This window comes from Miniopterus schreibersii (genome assembly GCF_964146895.1).
Source record: "Miniopterus schreibersii genome assembly, chromosome: 9".
Classification (NCBI taxonomy): Eukaryota; Metazoa; Chordata; class Mammalia; order Chiroptera; family Miniopteridae; genus Miniopterus; species Miniopterus schreibersii.
In genome coordinates this window covers 42178232-42198218 of record NC_138118.1, presented here as the reverse complement: position 1 = coordinate 42198218, position 19987 = coordinate 42178232, and the positions used below count along the sequence as shown (strand labels likewise).

The following is a 19987-nucleotide window of genomic DNA, read 5'->3' as shown; positions in this document are numbered from 1 at the left end:
AAGGATTATTCAACATGTAAATCAATCAATGTAATGTACCACATTAACAAAAGAAAGGATAAAAATCATATGATCTTATCAATAGATGCAGAAAAAGCATTTGATAAGATACAACATCCATTTATGATTAAAACACTCAATAAACAGAAAGTACCTCAACATAATAAAGGCCATGTATCATAAATCCTCAGCTAATATCTTACTCAATGCTAAAAAACTGAAAGCTTTTCCTCTAAGATCAGGAACAAGACAAGGATGTCCACTCTCACCACTCTTATTCAACATAGTTATGGAAGTCCTAGCCAGAGGAATAAGGCAAGAGAAAGAAACGAAAGTCATCCAGCCCTAGTCTGCTTGGCTCAGTGGTTAGAGCGTCAGCCCATGGACTGAAGGGGCTACGTTTGATTCTGGCCAAGAGCATGTGCCTTGGTTTCAGGCTCAATCCCCAGCCCTGGTCGGGGTCGGGGTGTGTGAGAGGTAACCAATCAATGTGTCTCTCTCACATCAATGTCTGTTTCTCTCTCTCTCTCCCCCCCACCCCTACCTTCCAGTCTCTCTGAAAAGCAGTGTAAAAAATATCCTCAGGTGAAGATAAAAAAAAATAAAATAAAATGTCTTTAAAAAAAAGAAAGAAGAAATAAAAGGTATCCAAATGGGGAAGGAAGAAGTAAAACTGTCACTTTTTGTGGAGAACATGATTCTGTATATAGAAAACCCTGAAGACACCACCAAAAAACTATTAGAAACAATAAACAAATACAGGAAAGTTGCAGGATACAAATTCAATGTACAAAAATCCATTGCCTTCCTATATACTAAAAACAAAACTTCAGAAAAAGAAATTAAAAAACAAAATTCCTTTTGCAATTGCAATCAAAAGAATAAAATACCTAGGAATAAACTTAACAAAGAAAGTGAAAGATCTATACACTGAAAATTACAAAGCATTATTAAAAGAGATTGAAAAAGACACAACAAAATGGAAAAATATCCCATGTTCATGAATTGGAAGAATTAACCATTAAAATGGCCATATTACCCAAAGCAATATACAGATTTAATATAATCCCCATCAAAATACCAATGTCATTTTTTTAAAGAAATAGAACAAGAGATCATCAGATTTATAAGGAACCACAAAAGACCCAGAATAGACAAAGCAATCCTGAGAAAAAAGAATGAAGCTGGAGGTATCACACTACCTGACTTCAAATTATATTACAGAGCTATGATAATCAAAACAGCATGGTATTGGTACAGAAACAGACAGATCAGTGAAACAGAAGTGAGAGCTCACATATAAAATCACATATATATGAGCAGATAATTTTTGAAAAAGGAGCCAGAAACACACAATGTAGTAAAAACAGTCTTTACTCAATAAATAGTGCTTGGAAAACTGGAAAGCCACACACAAAAGAATGAAACTGGATTACAGTTTGTCCCCAGTACAAAAATTAACTCAAAATGAGTTAAAGACTTAAATATAAGACACAAAACAATTAGCTACATAGAAGAAAACATAGGTACCAAACTTATGGACCTTGGTCATAGAGAACATTTTATGATCTTGACCCCAAAGGCAAGGAAAGTAAAGGTGAAAATAAATGAATGGGACTATATCAAACTAAAAAGCTTCTGTACAGCAAAAGAAACTGACAGCAAAACAATGAGACAGCCAACCAGATGGGAGATGATACTTGCAAATAGTAGCTCCAAAAAAGGTTTAATATCCAAAATATAAAGAACTGATAAAACTCAAAACCAAACAAACAACCCAACCTGAACAGATACTTCTCCCAAGAAGACATATGAACAGCCAATATATATATGAAAAGATGTTCAACCTCACTAGCAATTAGGGAAATGCAAATCAAAACTACGAGATACCACCTCACACCTGTTAGAGTGGCTATTATCAACAAGACAAGCAATAACAAGTATTGGAGAGGTTGTTGAGAAAAGGGAATCCTCATTTACTGCTGGTGGGAACATAAACTGGTTCAACCACTATGGAAAGCAGTCTGGTGATTCCTCAAAAAATTAAGAATAGAGCTACCATACGATCCAGCAATCCCTCTCCTGGATATATACCCAAAAAACTCAAAACCATATATTCACAAAGATATATGCACCCCTATGTTCATTGCAGCATTATTCATGGTGGCCAAGACATGGAAACAACCAAAGTGTCCTGTGATAGAGGACTGGATAAAGATGATGTGGTACATGTGCCCAATGGAATACTACTCAGCCATAAGAAAGGATGAAATACTGCCATTTGCAACAACATGGGACCTTGGGAATATTATGCTAAGTGAAATAAGTCAGAAAAAGGTAAGAACCATATGATTTCACTCATATGTGGGATATAAAATTGAAACTCGTGGACACAAATAGCAATGTGATGGTTGCTAGAGGGAAGGGGGTGGTCGGGAAGGGGGGTGCTAATATATGCTGATGGGAGAAGATATGACTTTGAATGGTGGGCACACAGTGCAATATATAGATCTTATAACATAGAAACCCACACCTGGAACCTATATGTTCATACTAATCACTGTCACCTCAATAAATTCAATAATAAAAAACAAAACAAAACAAAACCTGTCTGCATTCTGAAAGTATAACAATGGTAGAAGAGCCAATTTTTAACAGATATAACATTTTTGTCTGGTTTAAATTCATCAGAAAGTTTCAAAAGTTCACTAAAGTAAAAATGCCAGTAAATAAATATTCAGTCAATTCAATATTTATAGTTAGTATAGTATTGTATAATTTGGAATTTTAAACAAAATCATGAGTTTACAGAAGGGATACCACTTACAAGCTGTTCCGATTTTACACCGTATAACTGGATGGTGTTTGCCACGTTTTTTGACACAGCTAATGTGAGGTTTGCATCAACAGCAGCTACATTTAGTTCGCTGGAGAAAACAAGAACAAACTTTAATTATTAGCAGCACTGTTCATCAGCAAAGTAAAGAACAACATATAAACCTAAAACCAATAAGCAATATGGTAATTCTTTTTATAGATTTCATTGCTTGCTTGTAAGAATTGATTGCAGCCCTAGCCGGTTTGGCTCAGTAGTTAGAACATTGCCCCTCAGACTGAAGGGTCTCAAGTTTGATTCTGGCCAAGGGCACACACCTTGGATGCAGGCTTGATCCCCGGCCCCGGTCAGGGCACGTGTGGGAGACAACCAATCAATGTCTCTCTCTCACATAGATGTTTCTCTCTCTTTCTCCCCTTTCCACTCTCTCTGAAAAGCAATGGAAAAAAATATCCTCGGGTGAAGATTAAAAAAAGAAAAGATTGACTGCACTGTTTCATATTCCCTCCTAAATTCAGCATCAGAAAAAAGTACTTTGAGATGGCTTGGTTAATGACCAGTTTCTCATTAATAAAAGCATCCCATATGTGGGTTCAGGCTGTGATTATGAGAGTAAATTGTGTACAAATTTTTAAAGTAGCATTCTTGTTAATACTGATAAGTGCAATTAGATGCACTGCATAGGACATCTGCAAGGAAATGACAGCTCTTGAATGGAAATGATGACCTTGAAAGGACATGGGCTAAAAATATAAATTACACGTGATACATAAAGACACTCAGTTTCTAGAAATTATGCCCATTCACGTTATTTTGGGTAGCTTTTTAAATATATCAAAAGCATAACAAGAATTTAATTTTTAAATATATATATATATTTATTGATTTCAGGGAGAGGAAGGGAGAGGGAGAGAGAGAGATAGAAACATCAATGATGAAAGTCATTGATCGGCTGCCTCCTGCATGCCCCCAACTGGGGATCAAGCCCGCAACCTGGGCATGTGCCCTGACCAGGAATCGAACTGCAATCTCCTGAATCGTAGGTTGATGCTCAATCGCTGAGCCAAACCCTGCGAGGCAAGAATTTAATTTAAATTTTGAATTCTTAAAGCATTTCTTTGTCATGTTTATTTTCAACTTTAATATTGAATTAACTGGGACATTTGAGTTGACTACCAATCAAAAACAAAGTAGTGAAAGAATGCTAGGAGTTAAAAATTGCTTGAAAACCCACAGAGGTAGAAAGCAGTAATTATTGTCTCTGAAGTAGCAGAATAAATTTGGCACTTAGCAGATTCTCTATATGAAGAAAATGGACTTTGAAACAACACTAGTTCATACTGTGTGTGACAAAAATGTCCTTTCATACAATAGCGAGATATAATTTCTTTAATGTTCACTTTTTTGTTGTTGTTAATCCTCACCAGAGGATATTTTTTCCATTGCTTTTTCAGAGAGAGTGGAAAGGAGGAACGGAGGGAGGGAGGGAGGAAGAGAGAGAGAGAAAGAAACATCGATGTGAAAGAGACACACTGACTGTTGCCTCCAGTACATGGTCGGGGCAGGGAGCAAACCTGCAACCCAGGTACCTGCCCTTGACTAGGAATCTAACCCGAAACCCTTAAGTATGCAGAACGATGCTCTAACCACTGAGCCAAACCAGCTAGGGAATACCTGTGTCTTTTTAGTCTTATTCTCACAGGCCTCAGAATCATCATCATCAAATTTACAGTCTAAAAGAATCTAGCCATTTCTATACTTCCATCCTATATTGCCTAACTACTATTCACTCCTCAAAGTGTTCATTTCCAAATGTAAAGACCTACTGTTATGACAATTTGTTAACCATGACAGGAACTGATAGTTGCGATTGCAAATTAATCTGGGTAACTGTAAATGTCTAAGGCAAGAGTATAATTTACATTGTCTGCTAGCATTCAGGTGGCATCTCTGTTAGGATACCTTCCCTTTTGGGAATTTTAAAAGCTGTCACATTCACTTAGAAAGCTTAAAATAGCAAACACAAGAAGGCTAGTCAGGATTATAAACCTGTGTATGCCATGAAGTACTTTCTGGATTTAAGATAAGAAACATTAACCTCTATGGTTTAGCTTCTTGATTTATAAAAATATTCCTATATTTTCCTGTGTAAAAGTAGAAATTTACTATGGCATAAAGAATTAGGTTTACTTTGCATCACTGACAAGATACAGAATAATTAAAACAGACTATTTTTATACTGTATTTAAATGGTTTTATTAATTGGACTCTCAAGTACTTACTTTATGTGCACTCATTCACTATAAAACTCCTGATTTAACTGAAGGACTAATTACTTAAATAATTTAAGATAAATTAAAAATATACTGCTATCATACATAACAAATATGGCAGGCATTTTAATAATATGCCATTATGTACAAAATACATACCCTGCTATAGTTTTAATAATACCTTCCAGTTCATCTGAAGATGGAGGATTACGACCGCCAGGGGGGAAAACCAAGTTGATAGGATCTAAGAGCCGAGATACGGATTTTGATAGATAAGCAACCTCATAGGGCTGTAGTGAGTCTTTTAAAGCCTTTTCTGGGCTGTGGAAACAAAATTTATTAAAAATGGACTTAATTATAAAAAACTAAGTGCTATTATATCAGGCTATAAAAGTGCCTTTACTTAAAAAAACGTATCTCCTAAATAAAATGTAACTCTATATGCAGAAAAAAACATTTTGTTTAAAAATGTATAAACAGAAATACATCTCATAATCAAACATTTATTAAGGACTAAACATTTTATTTTATATATAATTCCTACATATAAATGTAATATAATATGAACCAGTACCTACTGAAGCAAAGTTTGTCACTTGAAACTCAAAGAATAACACTGTAAAGTCTTAATTCTAATGGGGCTATGCCTTTACTTAGCAAATCCTGTCTTTATACAGTATCAGGTCTGCAGAGACATGTTCTAGTAGCTCAGCAATTTCCAACCTTTTTCTTCTCATGACACACATAAACTAATTGCCAAAATTCTGCAGTACACCAAAAAAATATATTTTTTGCTATCTGACAAAAAATAGGTATAACTTTGATTGACTTACAAAAAAAACACCCACCCAACAACAATAGTAATTACCTACCCTACTTGCTCCAACGTGACTTTAAAAAAAATTAGGTGCCTATAGTTGTACATAAGGATTTCTGGTATCAAGAACTAACCAATCAAATGCAACTTCATTATGCAACATGACCAATAAGATGCAACTCTATTTATTATATGACCTATATATTTATGGTTCAAGACCGGGATTCACACCAGACAGCTATTGTGTTGCTGTTGTCATTTTTTTATTTGACAATCTAAGGAAAAAGAGGTAAGTGCCTCTGACTAAATAGTCAGGTATTGCATGTTTTAAAAATTCTTACAGTTGTCCTGGCCGGGTAGCCCAGTTGGTTAGAGTGCTGTTCGATGAGTCAAGGTTGTGGGTTTGATCCCCGGTCGGGGAACATATAGTAATCCACCAATGAATGAATAAATAAGTGGAAAAACAAATCAATGTTTGTTTCTCCTTCCCTCTCTCTCCCTTTCTCTCTTTCTTCTCCCCATCCCCCCCTCTCTAAAATTAATCAATCAATAAACATTATTTAAAAAGGAGAGAGACTGTAGAGGATTTCTTCAAAAAATAAAAATTCCTGTGGTACACTGGTTGAAAATCGCTGCACTAGCTTAACCTTCCTCACCCAAAGCTACCACCTCCCATAAAGCTCCTGACTGACAGGGAAGTACACACGCAGGTCTAGGTTTTTACCAGCCTTCCCACGCCAAAACTGTTCGTAACAAGGAGGAGAAAATAAAAAGTACTTGTTAAAGTCCTACAGTCACATAAATACTCCCAATTGGAGTTCTAAGCTAATTTGTTTTATAATATTCTTTATAAACAAAAAATATAACCTATTAAACACTTCTTTCCTCCTTGCTCTGCCCATGTCTTCAGTTATTTGTGTTGATTTTTATTTAGCAGTCCAATTATTGGGCCTTATAGTTTTCCTTCGACAATTACTATCAAATGTCTATCATTATTTCCATCTGCTTTCTTACTCCTATAATTAACTTCATATCTTCTCACATCATTCCTGTTTAGGATCCTTTTACCAGCCCTACCACTCTCTTTCTTTTGCCCTACCACTGTCTTTTTCTTTTCTTTTTTAAAAATAAATTCCCCTTTGCCTTAAATATTAACCTTGAAAACATATGGCCTGCTCCTTCATGTATATAAAACCTGGCCTTCTCCTTTCCCACCCTTTCTGGTCAACTGATAAGACCTAGATGTCAGAATGCTCTTGACTCCTACATCATAATTCCATGGTTATCTCTTAACACTTTCTCATTCAATAAATATTTCACTTGACACCTATTTATTGGGGATACCATGTACCAGGTCATTGTTACGCACTAGGAAAATACAGATTTAAAAATGTTTTACACTCTAGTAAAGACATATGCAGGTAAAGTGCTAACTATAACTTCTATAACAGATAAAGATAGAAAGACCACAATGAAAACGTGAAGAACTAGTGTCTAAATCTGTCAGAAGCAATCCTCTATTGAAGTCCATGCTATCTATTGAAATGTCTTCTCTATTTTTCCTCCTGTCATTTACTAACCTTAAAAGCTTCTTCCCACACACAATACAATACACAGAAGAACTATTATAGAATTATACACCCCCCAAGCTTATATAATTCTATTAAACAATGTCAACCCAATAAATTTTAAAAAGAAGTAGCAGCTTCTTCCCTCTTCCACAGAAATTTTAGCACTGAATTGTAAGTACTAACACTCTTCCAGGTCTCCAGTGCTATAAAGATCCTTGGTGGCTACAATGTCAAAACAGGTAACTTTTCCAACTTTTTCTGTCCTGTGTCAGAAGTCCATCCACCTTTTTTTAGCTCTACTATGGAGCTTCCATATCTGAGTCAACATTTTGAACTGCTCCAACCCTAAGATCTCCAAGCTTAAGAATAATTTCCCCACACCCCTACTCTCCCCTATTTCCTTCCCTCCTACAAATATTATTAACTCCACAATTTGCCAGGTACTTCCTAAGTGCAGGAAATGTAGCAGTGAGGTCAGAAAAATCCTCTGCCCTCAAAGTTTACATGATAATGAAAGTGATACAAAATAAATAAATATGTAAGTAAATTTTAAATGAGTTAAATGGAATACAACTTGTCTATTTGTGGTCTGAGTTAATCCTACTTGGAGTTTGTTGAGCTTCCTAGATGTTTAGATTGTTGTTTTCAATAAAATCTGTAACTGCACAGAAACTCCATTTCTTTAACATGGTCCTTTCTCCTTTCTATCCATCCACTCCCTTCCTTAATCATTAAGCCCTTAAGATATCAGATTCTGGTCAGCATCAAACTGTCTTAAGAAAAAGCCTCAGGTTAACACTTTAGGAACTTGGTGAAGTGGGGCAGCAGCCTGAGGTCCTCTTAGCCTGCATTTCCTGGCACGAACCACTATTCAAAAGCCAGGGGAAGGTTTATTGAGACACCAGTATTTTCAGGGAGCCACAACAAGGTAGAAATGCCACTCCTTGAGTGGTGCTTGGGCACAATATGGAGCACACATCTCTTGATCTCATTTGCCTGAACTTAGACTCAGCTATGGGAAGCTGTAGGCAAAATGAAAAATGCGGAGGCTCTCCTCCTCCAAGAAAGAAAGCCCTCCAGATGGGAGATGGAGGCTGTAGATGAAAAAAGAGGTTCTATGGAAAGTAACCTCACAGAGTAATCTGATCATAAATTCCTAATTGGACTGGTCATGGTGAGTAGTTATGCCCCAGGCCTATAGCTTCTTTAGGTAAACATTTTAAGGCAACCCTGTCCATTTCTCTAGGTTACACATTTTTGAAATACCATAAGTAATACCCCTTGAGGGAGGTATCAACCCTCAAGAGAGCACATAATCTCGTTAACTATCCTGTAATACAACATCCACCTTACTTTCTCCAGTCTTCCTTACAACTCCTCCTTAATTTCAAATGCATGAAAGAAGCTGCAGATCTGTTATTCCCCAGAGCATCTGAGGTCTTGCTCCCTGGAATATGTTGTCAGTTTGGCTCAAATAAACTCTTACAAAATTTCTCTAAAGATCTGGAAGTTTCTTAAATTGACAGGGCAAAGGAAGCCTTTTGTTCTTTGTTGCTGCAGTCTGAAGTAGAGTGAATGCCTTGCTGAGATGGGAGAATGGAGGGAAGAAACAGTTTTGGCTCAAATATTACAGGTTCTTAACGGAATTCTTTCTTACTGAATTTTCATAGATTTTGAGTAAATGATTTTTCATTTGCTGTTTGCTTTTAGGATCATTTTCAGAGGCTTTAACTTATTTTCAGTTTTAACCAGCTTCACTGGAGTGGGTCAGTGGAGTGTTTCCACCTCAAAAATCGATCTTCTCCTACTGTGTCATTAATCAATTCTAATAATGCTTTTGTATCTACCATTCACATCTAGGCCTCCAAAAACTTTATTTTGCTGTTAAGAAATCAATTATCAGTCCTAATCTTCAACTTTTCAGTAGCATATTACACAGTTAACTAATCTGCCTTCAACTTAAACAAAATTCACTCTTTGGGGTCCCACAATATTGTGAATTTTTCTTCTCACATTTTCTTTTGGCTTAGTCTCTGTTGCAGGTGGCCATTCTTCTGCCCAATCTATGAATTTTGGAGTGCCTGTCTTAGGCCAGGGTTTTTGTTTACCTTCATATATATCTTCCCTATTCAATCTCTTCCAATTCCATGATTTTAAAAAATCTATATAATGATGACTCCCAAAAATGTATTTCTAGCATTGATTCACATTCAACTGCCTTTTCAATAACTCTATTTGCATCTTTAATTCAACAGTTCCAAAAGTAAAGCCCTAATTCAACACTATTCTATGAACAAAACAATATCTTCCAGTCTTAACAGTCTTCTCCCAAACTTCGTCCAAGCATATCCTTGATTCTTTTTTTCCTCTCAAATCTAATCTATTGGCTTGCCCTCTCAACTAAATCTTAAATCAATCTAACCAATTCTTACCGTCTCATCCGCTCATCCTAGTTCAAACCATTATCATCTCTTGTCTGAATAAACAAAATAGCTTACATTCCCCATTTCCCTTCTCTGTGGTGACTCCCCCCTTAGTTATCTATGTAGAAGCCAGAGTACTAATTTAAAAATATTTATCATTTCATATCACTTCTCTGTTTAAAAGTACTGGTTTCCATTGTAACTAATGATCTCCAAACCCCTATCATGGCCTAGAAAGCCCTACATGATCTTACTTTTTCTTCCCTCTCTGACCCAGTTTTATACCCCTCTCTTCCTTATTCACCGAGTTTTCAGATTTCTATTCCTCAAACCTCCCCATCGTAATTTTCTCAAGGACTCTTAAATTTGCTGTTCTCTCTCTAGTTGAAAAAATCTTACTCAAAATCCTCCATGGCTGACTCCTTCATATTATTTTCACCTCAGGCCAATGTCACCTTCTTATAGATGTATTATTCCCTGAGCACCATAGATAAGACACTGTATCACATAATATTGTTTTATTTTCTTCAAAGCAATTACCACTCTTGAAAATTCAGCATGAATATTGGATGATAATTGCTAACCTGGTTATTTGTGCCTTAATTCTACATTCTGATTCACCTAGGGCCCTGTTCCATTCCTTACTTCTTTTCTGCATCTCCTATCTCTTCCTCCAAACATTCTCACCTCTCCCTCTATCATTAAAAACACACAAAAAACTTTCCTTTGGCTCAGCTAACATGGTCAAATTTGTTTTCTTCTCTGCCTTACTTCTCAAAAGAACATTAAAAACCCACTGCATTTGTTTCCTTGTAAGCTCATCATTTTGGGGATTCTTAAATATGGATCATAGCTCCTCTTCCCCACTAACTACTTGCAGGAATTTAGTCTCCAAAACGTGACAATGGCATCCCATTAGTCAAAACACAGTGACTTTTTCTCTCCATTTAATTTAAAAAGCAAAAAATACAAAATAAAAATTCTGCCTCCTAGAGATAAACCACTCTTACGATTCGCAGTATGTATTTCCAGGCCTTTTTTAAGTGTGAGCATATGGATTTAAAAACTAAAACAGAAATAGAATGATGGTATATATGCTATTTTATATACTTTTTGAAAAACCTAATATATTATTAGATCTTTGTAGATCAATACATGAGCTCAGTCCTCTTGTCCCCTCTTCCATTAGCCCTCATCTAATCTCCATGTTTTCACAGAAGAGTTATTAAAGGAAACAGTATGGTGCTCTCCCTTCCGGGAGCACCCCCCTGCCTGTCTTCCCTCTCAGGCCTGTATCTCCTAAACTCTAAAGGTCCCCATGAGACTTGAAGCCAGGGGAGCAATAGTCAGCAGCAGCTCATCCCAGGCTAACCCCCTGAACCTGTCTCCAAGACCCTCTTTTCTCTAACTGTTAAGTGAGCCAATAGCAGACCTGCCTCTGCTCACTTCTATCATTGTGACTATTATTTCTCAGTAAGCCAAAGCAGCCCACCTAGGCTCTCTCCTGTTGCTTCTTCTAGCCTAAGTCCTTCTTTGTTTCATACCCCAGCTTTAATAAACACTCTCAAAAAGAAAAAACAAAACAATATACTGTCATTCAATCATTCTACCCTACCCTTGTTTCACTTATTTTGCCAGTCAAAACTTCTGCTTCCTGTGTTTTACCTGTCAGAACTTCTTACTGCAGCGGATACAATTCAACTATAAGTACTTTTTTTTAAGTGAAAGAGAAACAAACATTTAAACGACTCATGAATCTATCCAACACTTTTCATACAAGGTAGGTGATAACAATTTCTGAGTCAGCCTCTGCACTCTAAATATGATTCTAGTGTTTAAAGGTATGCAAATCAATTGATTTGGTATACAAATAAAAATTTGAAAATAATACTTTTTCGATATAGGAGGGAAAGGTGGATGCTTTAAACTTGAGATACATGTTGTTTTCCTATGATGCTCCTAAACATGAGTGATCTAAGAGATTTTCAGGTTCAATTTTGAGTATATTCAAATTTTTTCCTACCAGAGAGAGAACCTATCCCAGCATAATATTATGTTAACACAAATCCTTAATATGCCAAAAAACAGATTTAATTAAACAAACATACTCATAATCTGGCTTTTTTGGTATAAATATGTCTTGTGTATCATCTTCCATGTGTTGTAGGTCAACATAGAGGTCTGTGGTTCCACTTGCATTAAACTTTCCTTGAATATTTTGGCTGTACTGCTGAAGACGCTTCCATAAGTCATTATAAAGACGCAATAGTTTAGGGTATTCTCCTTCAAATGCCTGTTTCAAAAACATAGAAGCTGCCAAGCAAAACAATAACATGTATTAGATAAAAGATAAAACAATAAAATGCAGCAAGTAGAAGTTTCTTTTGTATATGAAGATGATGGGACAAACAGCCTACGTTACAGGACAAACCAGAGATATATTCCAATGAAGTCTTTTAAAATAATGCTGGTATAATTCTATTAACAAATGCAATCACAATAAGTTCAATTTAAAATAACTAACTACCTAAATAAATAAAACTGATAGCGGTAATTTTCCACCCAGTCTATTCATTGCAATTGATACATTTGTGGACCATATGTTTTCAAATGTAATCTATAAAGAAATAGAAAAATTGAAAATTATAGTTGAAGATTTCAATCCCTTCTCTCAATGATTGATAAAACAAGTACATAGAAAATCAGTATACAGAGGAGGGAAGATGGTGGCCCTGTGAGAAGCAGCAGAACGCCCCGGCTCCCAGCCACAGACCCAATTGACTCCTAAAATCCTATGTAACCAGCTTAAAAAACCCAGAGAAACATACCTGCGAACGGCGTCTAGTGCTTAGGGTGCCCACCATAGGGAAGGCTGTCCCAAGGTCTGTGAAACCTGAGTGGTAAGGGACCAGAGGAATGCGCTGAGCAGCCGCACACAGGGACCCTCTGCCTCCCTGTGGAGCACTGTGTTGAGCCCTAGAAAGCACTGAATCTGCGTGGTGCAGGGGAGGGGAGGAGCCCTCCCGCCCTGAGCTCCCCGTGGGAGAGGCTGGGATCTGTGACCAGCCCTGAGGGGCGCTGTGGTGGTGCGTGAAGCCGCTCCCGCTTTGCTGAGACTAGCGGTGCGGGCAGCTGCATGGAGCTGACGTTGGGTCCCCTCCCGCTGGGGGCCTTGGTGCGCGGGCAGCAGGACCTGGCAGGGAGGACTTTCTGCCTGTGTGTTGCTTTGTGCCTTTGCAAGTTTGACTGCGGAACTAGTTTCCACCTTCCCCGCATGCACTGCACAGACAGACCAGCAGAGGCTGGGATTTCCCTCTGCACAGTAGAAGGTCAGAGGGACGACCAGCCAACCAGAGCTGAGCAGGGAGGGGCGGAGCCCACCAGCCTCTCCTGCAGCCACCAGCATCGCCCCCAACAGGAAAGGGTCGGGTCCCGCTCACTGAAGCCCCAGACAACCCCGCAGGGCACAGTCCTGAGGGGGAAGGGAGAGCAGCTCACAGGAAGACATTACAGGAATAAGACTCTCAGGGGCTGTTGTTTGGGAACTGGAGGAAAGGCTGAAAACCCCTGCTGGGGGCTGGGCAGTCAAAGGGCTCACCAGAATGTGTTTTTAATTGAACACACTGAGCCCAGGCTGCCGAAACGGCACATACAGAAAAGGCAACAAGCTGAAATCAATCTGAAGCTGCAGAAGGCTAGAGCCTGGGGAACTAGAATCAGAGGACAGGGTAGGGACTGAGGAGCTGGCTGTGGAGCAGAGACTAACGCCCGCAGAGTGAGCGCCTGACAGCGACACCTCTAAGAGGAGTGACACCCTGAGCTACACTAGCCACCCTGCACCCTAAAGGCTCTACAAAAGACTCTGGAGTAAGATCAGGCAACTACAAGGTTGCAAAATAGCTGACAAGAGGAGGTGGTCCACAGAGAGCCTCAGATCAACCATCTACCTAAGGACACCAGAGCCAAACCTAGACTGCTCCTCACATTGGCTGATACACTAGTACCTCCGAGGACAACGGGAATCAGCATACAAAAGAGTGAGCCGCAGACAACATAAGTTGCCCAGAAAAAACTCACCTGATTGACTACCTTTTTTTCTTTTGTTTTTTTGTTTTGTTCTGTTTTGGTTTTTTGGTTTTTTTGTTTGTTTTTTGTTTGTGGGTTTATTTTTTCTCTTTTTTCCTTAGGAAGAAGAGAAAGGGGAGAGAATTCGTTTTTTCTTCTTTTTTAAATTTTATAATTTTTTTTAAACATTTTTTTAGCTAAATTCTTTTTCCCTCTTTTTCATAAAAGAATTTTGTCTTGCTTAGCTTGTTTTTAGTTTTGATTTGGCTATTTGCTTTGTTTTGTTTTATCCTGGCTTCTAATATCAAGACTTTCTTGATATCCCTGCTTAATGACTGGGGCTTTATCATTATAACCAAGTCTACTACTTTCCTCTACAGTTTGCCCTAAATCTCTTACTGGACTTCCTCCCTGCCTGGGCTAAATCACTCTCTCTCCTCTCGATCCATTGGCATAACTTTTTTTTCTTTTTTTTTTTTCCTTTTCCTACTTTTCTTTCATTCTTTTGTTATCCTTCTTTCTGTCCTCCTGTCTTTTTGTTCGACTGTTAGTTTCTCTTATTCTCTTTATTGTATTTTTGTTTTCTCATTTTCAACTATTATCCTATTCCAATTCTCTCCCTTAATTTTTTGCTGGCCCTTCTTTCAGATTCTCTTCTCTGCTTCTGTTAGCTCCCCGTAGCTTCTCTATTTTTTACATTTTAGTTTATTATTATTTGCTAAATTTTCACCAGTATTAACAATACACATCTCTCTCTCTCTAAGCGTTACTTTTCTTTCTCTTTTTTTAAAGCATTTTTGTGTGTGTGTGTTCTCCCTTCACTCTCCCAGTTCTATTTTCACGTGGGTTGTTTTCATTGTGACTGTCAAGATGTTTAGTAAGATACCTCTTATTTCCTGGAAGTTTAGTTGTGAATTGTCCTGCCTTGCCAGCACCCGTACAACAGCTTACACAACGAGGTTGGGGCTGAGACACAGTTAGCAAACCTGAGAGGAGGGTCCTCCCAAACACTGATCAACAACAATCTAGACCTAAACACAACAGGAGAACATAAAGAAACCACAAAAGGAGCACCCACAAGAGGGACACACCTAGAGCAAAGAGCACAGAAGTGTAAGGAAAACACACCTCTGGGCTCCACTGGTCCCACTAGACAAAACCCTCTCCCACAGACTGGGGACAGCAAATATATCTAATGTATAGATACAAACACTAAGAACTACCAAAATGGGGAGACAAAGAAACAACCACCAAATTAAAGAAAAGGAAACATCATCAGAAAAAGACGTTGATGAGATGGAGTTAAGCAAGTTATCAGAAATGGAGCTCAGAATATGGATGATGAAGATGTTCAAGGAACTTCAGAAGACACTAGATGATAAGATCGAGGACCTTACTGAAAACATGGAAAAAGAGATATATACCATAAATAAAACTCAGACAGAGATAAAGAATGCTGTATCTGATGTCAAGAATGCACTGGAAGGAATTAAAAGCAGGCTCAGTGAAGCAGAGGATAGAATGAGTAACTTAGAAGACAAGGTAGAAAAAAATCACACAATCAGAGCAGCAAAAAGAAAAAACATTCAAAAAGCATGAGGACAGGCTAAGGGAGCTTTCGGATAACATGAGCGAAACAACATTTGCATTATAGGAGTACCAGAGGGGGAAGAAAGAGAGCAAGGGATAGAGAACTTGGTGGAGGAAATAATGATAGAAAACTTCCCTAGGCTGGCGAAGGAGAAAGCCCCACAAGTTCAGGAAGCACAGAGGGTTCCAAACAAGAGGGACCAAAAGAGACCCGCTCCAAGACACATCATAATTAAATGGCAAATGTCAAGGACAAAAAGAAAATATTAAGGGCGGCAACAGAGGGACAAGCAGTGACCTACAGGAGAACCCCCATAAGGCTGACAGCTGATTTCTCAACAGAGAATCTTCAGGCCGGAAGGGAGTGGCATGAAGTTCTCAAAGTAATGAAAAGCAAGAACATGCAACCAAGATTGTTTTATCCTGCAAAGCTATCATTTAAAATTGAAGGTGAAATAAAGAGTTGTCCAGACATAAAAGGGCTAAAGGAGTTCAGTGCCACCAAACCAGCATTGCAAGAAATGCTAAAAGGACTGCTCTCAGAAAAGGAAGAAGTAGTGAAAGAAAGGTACATCAGCATAAAGGGGAAAAATGGCATTAAATAAGTATTTATCAATAGTAACCTTAAATGTAAACGGATTAAATGGCCGAATCAAAAGACAAAGGGTAGCTGAATGGATAAGTAAACAGGACCCAAATATATGCTGTCTACAAGAGACCCACCTGAGAGCAAAAGACTCACACAGGCTAAAAGTGAAGGGACAGAGTAAAATATTCCATGCAAATGGAAAGGAAAAGAAACCTGGAATAGCAATTCTTATTTCTGACAAAACAGACTTCAAAATAAAGACCATAACAAGAGACAAAGATGGTTACTATATGATACTAAAGGGATCAATCCAACAGGAGAAATTAACCCTTTTAAACATTTATGCATCCAATATAGGAGCACCTAAATATATAAAAAATTTCTTGGGGGACTTTAAAGGGGAGATTGACAGCAACACAATCATAGTGGGGGATTTTAACACCCCATTGTCAGCATTGGACAGATCATCAAGACAAAAATCAACAGGGAAACGCAGGCCTTAAATGAATCACTAGACCTTATGGATTTAATTAACATTTACAGAACATTTCACCCCAAAGCAGCAGAATACACATTCTTCTCAAGTGCACATGGAACATTCTCAAAAACAGACCAGATGTTAAGGCACAAGGCAAGTCTCTACAAATATAAGAAGACTGAAATCATATCAAGCATCTTCTCGGATCACAATGCCATGAAACTAGAAATCAACCACTTTAAAAAAAACTCAAAAATATTCAAGCACATGGAGGTTAAATAGCATGTTACTAACAATGAATAGGTTACCAATGAGATCAAGGAAGAAATCAAACACTTCATGGAAAGTAACGAAAATGAACAGACAACAACCCAAAACCTATGGGGCACGGCAAAAGCAGTTCTGAGAGGAAAATTCATAGCATTACAGGCCTATCTCAAGACACAAGAAAAAGCTCTAATGAACCATCTAACACAACAACTACAAGAACTAGAACGAGAACAGCAAGAAAAGCCCCCAGGAAGTAGAAGGAAGGAAATAATAAAAATCAGAGCAGAGATTAATGACACAGAGACTGAAAAAACACTACAAAAAATTGATGAGACCAAGAGCTGGTTCTTTGAAAAGGTAAATAAGATTGATGCACCTTTAGCCAGACTCACTAAGAAACAAAGAGAGATGATCCAAATAAATAAAATCAGAAATGAAAGAGGCCATACAACAACTGACCCAACAGAAATACAAAGGATTGTAAGAAAATATTATGAGCAACTATATGCCAACAAATTGGACAACATGGGTAAAATGGACAAATTCCTAGAAGCATACAGCTTTCCAAAGCTGAATCAAGAAGAGGCAGAAAACCTGAATAGGCCGATCACAACTAATGAAATTGAAGCAGTAATAAAAAAAACTCCCAGCAAACAAAAGTCCTGGACCAGATGGATTTATAGGCGAGTTTTACCAAACATTCAAAGAAGAATTAACAGCTATTCTATTCAAATTATTCCAGAAAATTCAAGAGGAGGGAAAACTCCCAAACTCTTTTTATGAGGCCAGCATCATCCTAATCCCAAAACCAGATAAAGACACTACAAAGAAAAAAAATTACAGGCCAATATCCCTGATGAACATAGATTCAAAAATCCTCACTAAAATACTAGCAAACCGGATCCAGAAATACATTAAAAAGATCATACATCATGACCAGGTGGGATTTATTCTGGGGATGCAAGGCTGGTACAACATCCACAAATCAATAAATGTGACACATCACATAAACAAAATGAAGGACAAAAATCATATGATCGTATCAATAGACACAGAAAAAGCATTCGACAAAATCCAGCACCCATTGCTGATAAAAAATCTCAGCAAAGTGGGAATAGAGGGATCATATCTCAACATAATAAAGGCCATATATGACAGACCTACAGCCAACATCATACTCAATGGGCAAAAACTAAAACCATTTTCATCAAAACCGTAACAAGACAGGGATGTCCACTTTCACCACTCTTATTCAACATAGTACTGGAAGTCCTTGCCACAGCCATCAGACAGGAAGAAAACATAAAAGGTATCCAAATTGGAAAGGAGGAAGTAAAACTGTCATTATTTGCAGATGACATGATATTGTACATAGAAAACCCTAAAGACTCCATCAAAGTACTACTAGATTTGATAAACGAATTTGGCAAGCTAGCTGGATACAAAATCAACATCCGGAAATCAGTGGCATTTTTATACACCAACAATGAACTTTCAGAGAGAGAAACTAAAAAAGCAATACCATTTACCACTGCAACTAAAAAATAAGATACCTAGGAATAAACATAACTAAGGATATAAAAGACCTGTACTCAGAAAACTATGTGACACTGAAGAAAGAAATAGAGGAAGATTTGAACAGGTGGAAGAATATACCATGCTCATGGATTGGAAGAATTAATGTCATTAAAATGTCCATACTGCCCAAAGCAATTTATAAATTCAATGCAATTCCTATTAAAATACCAACAGCATATTTCACAGACCTAGACAAACATTTCGAAAATTTATGTGGAACCAAAAGACCCCAAATAGCTGCAGCCATCTTGAGAAAAAAGAACAGAGTGGGAGGGATCGCATTACCAGACTTCAAAATGTATTACAAAGCCACTGTAATCAAAATGGCCTGATATTGGTACAACAACAGGCCTATAGATCAATGGAACAGAACAGAGATCCCAGAAATAGACCCACGCCATTATGGTCAGTTAATATTTGACAAAGGAGGCAAGAGTATCCAATGGAGTAAAGACAGTCTCTTCAATAAGTGGTGCTGGGAAAATTGGACAGATACATGCAAAAGAATGAAACTAGACCACCAACTTTCACCATACACAAAAATAAACTGAAAATAGATAAAAGACTTAAATGTAAGTCACGAAACCATAAAAATCCTGGAAGAAAACATAGGCAGTCAAGTCACAGACATCCCACGTAGTGGACTTTTCACTGATATGAAGAGAAACGAAAGAAAAAATAAACATATGGGACTACATCAAACTAAAAAGCTTCTGCACAGCAAAAGAAAACAACCTCAAAATACAAAGGAACCTCATGGTCTGGGAAAACATATTTGCCAAGGATGTATCTGATAAGGGGCTAATTTCCAACGTGTACAAAGAACTCATACTACTCAGGAAGAGGAAGACAAGCAACCCAGTTAAGAAATGGGCAAAGGACTTGAATAGACATTCCTCCAAAGAGGACATATGGATGGCCAAGAGGCACATGAGAAAATGCTCAACTTCGCTAATCATCAGAGAGATGCAAATTAAAACCACAATGAGGTATCACTTCACACCTGTCAGAATGGCCACCATCAACAAATCAACAAACAACATGTGCTGGGGAGGGCTCTGAGAAAGGGGAACCCTGGTATACTGCTGGTGGGAATACAGACTGGTGCAACCACTATGGAAAACAGTATGGAGGTTCCTCAAAAAATTAGAAATGGAGCTGCCGTTTCACCCAGTGATTCCACTCCTAGGAAAGTATCCTAAAAATACTGAAACATTCATCAGAAAGAATATATGTATCCCAATGTTCATAGCAGCACAGTTTACAATAGCTAAGATCTGGAAACAGCCCAAGTGCCCACCAGTAGATGAGTGGATAAAAAAGCTGTGGGACATTTACACCACGGAATTACACAGCTGTAAAGAAGAAGAATCTCGTAGCCTTTGGGACAGTATGGATGGACCTGGAGAATATTATGCTAAGTGAAATAAGCCAGGCAGCAAAAGACAAACATCACATGATCTCGTTTATACGTGGAATCTAAAGAACTTTATAAAC

General features: G+C 37.8%; 1 protein-coding gene across 2 annotated transcripts in view; it reads right to left on the bottom strand.

Annotated features, from left to right (window-relative positions):
* The window catches only part of COG5 (component of oligomeric golgi complex 5), a 324571-nt gene that overhangs the window by 71032 nt on the left and 233552 nt on the right, over positions 1 to 19987 (bottom strand). Inside the window, exons 12-14 of one of the 2 annotated variants that reach the window (XM_081146842.1) lie at positions 12029 to 12233; positions 5269 to 5430; positions 2828 to 2927 (exon numbers count right to left, since the gene is read on the bottom strand). In XM_081146842.1, coding sequence (XP_081002968.1) covers positions 2828 to 2927; positions 5269 to 5430; positions 12029 to 12233 — 467 coding nt within the window. The remainder of the gene's footprint in view (positions 1 to 2827; positions 2928 to 5268; positions 5431 to 12028; positions 12234 to 19987) is intronic. The other variant, XM_081146843.1, reaches the window with a different exon arrangement.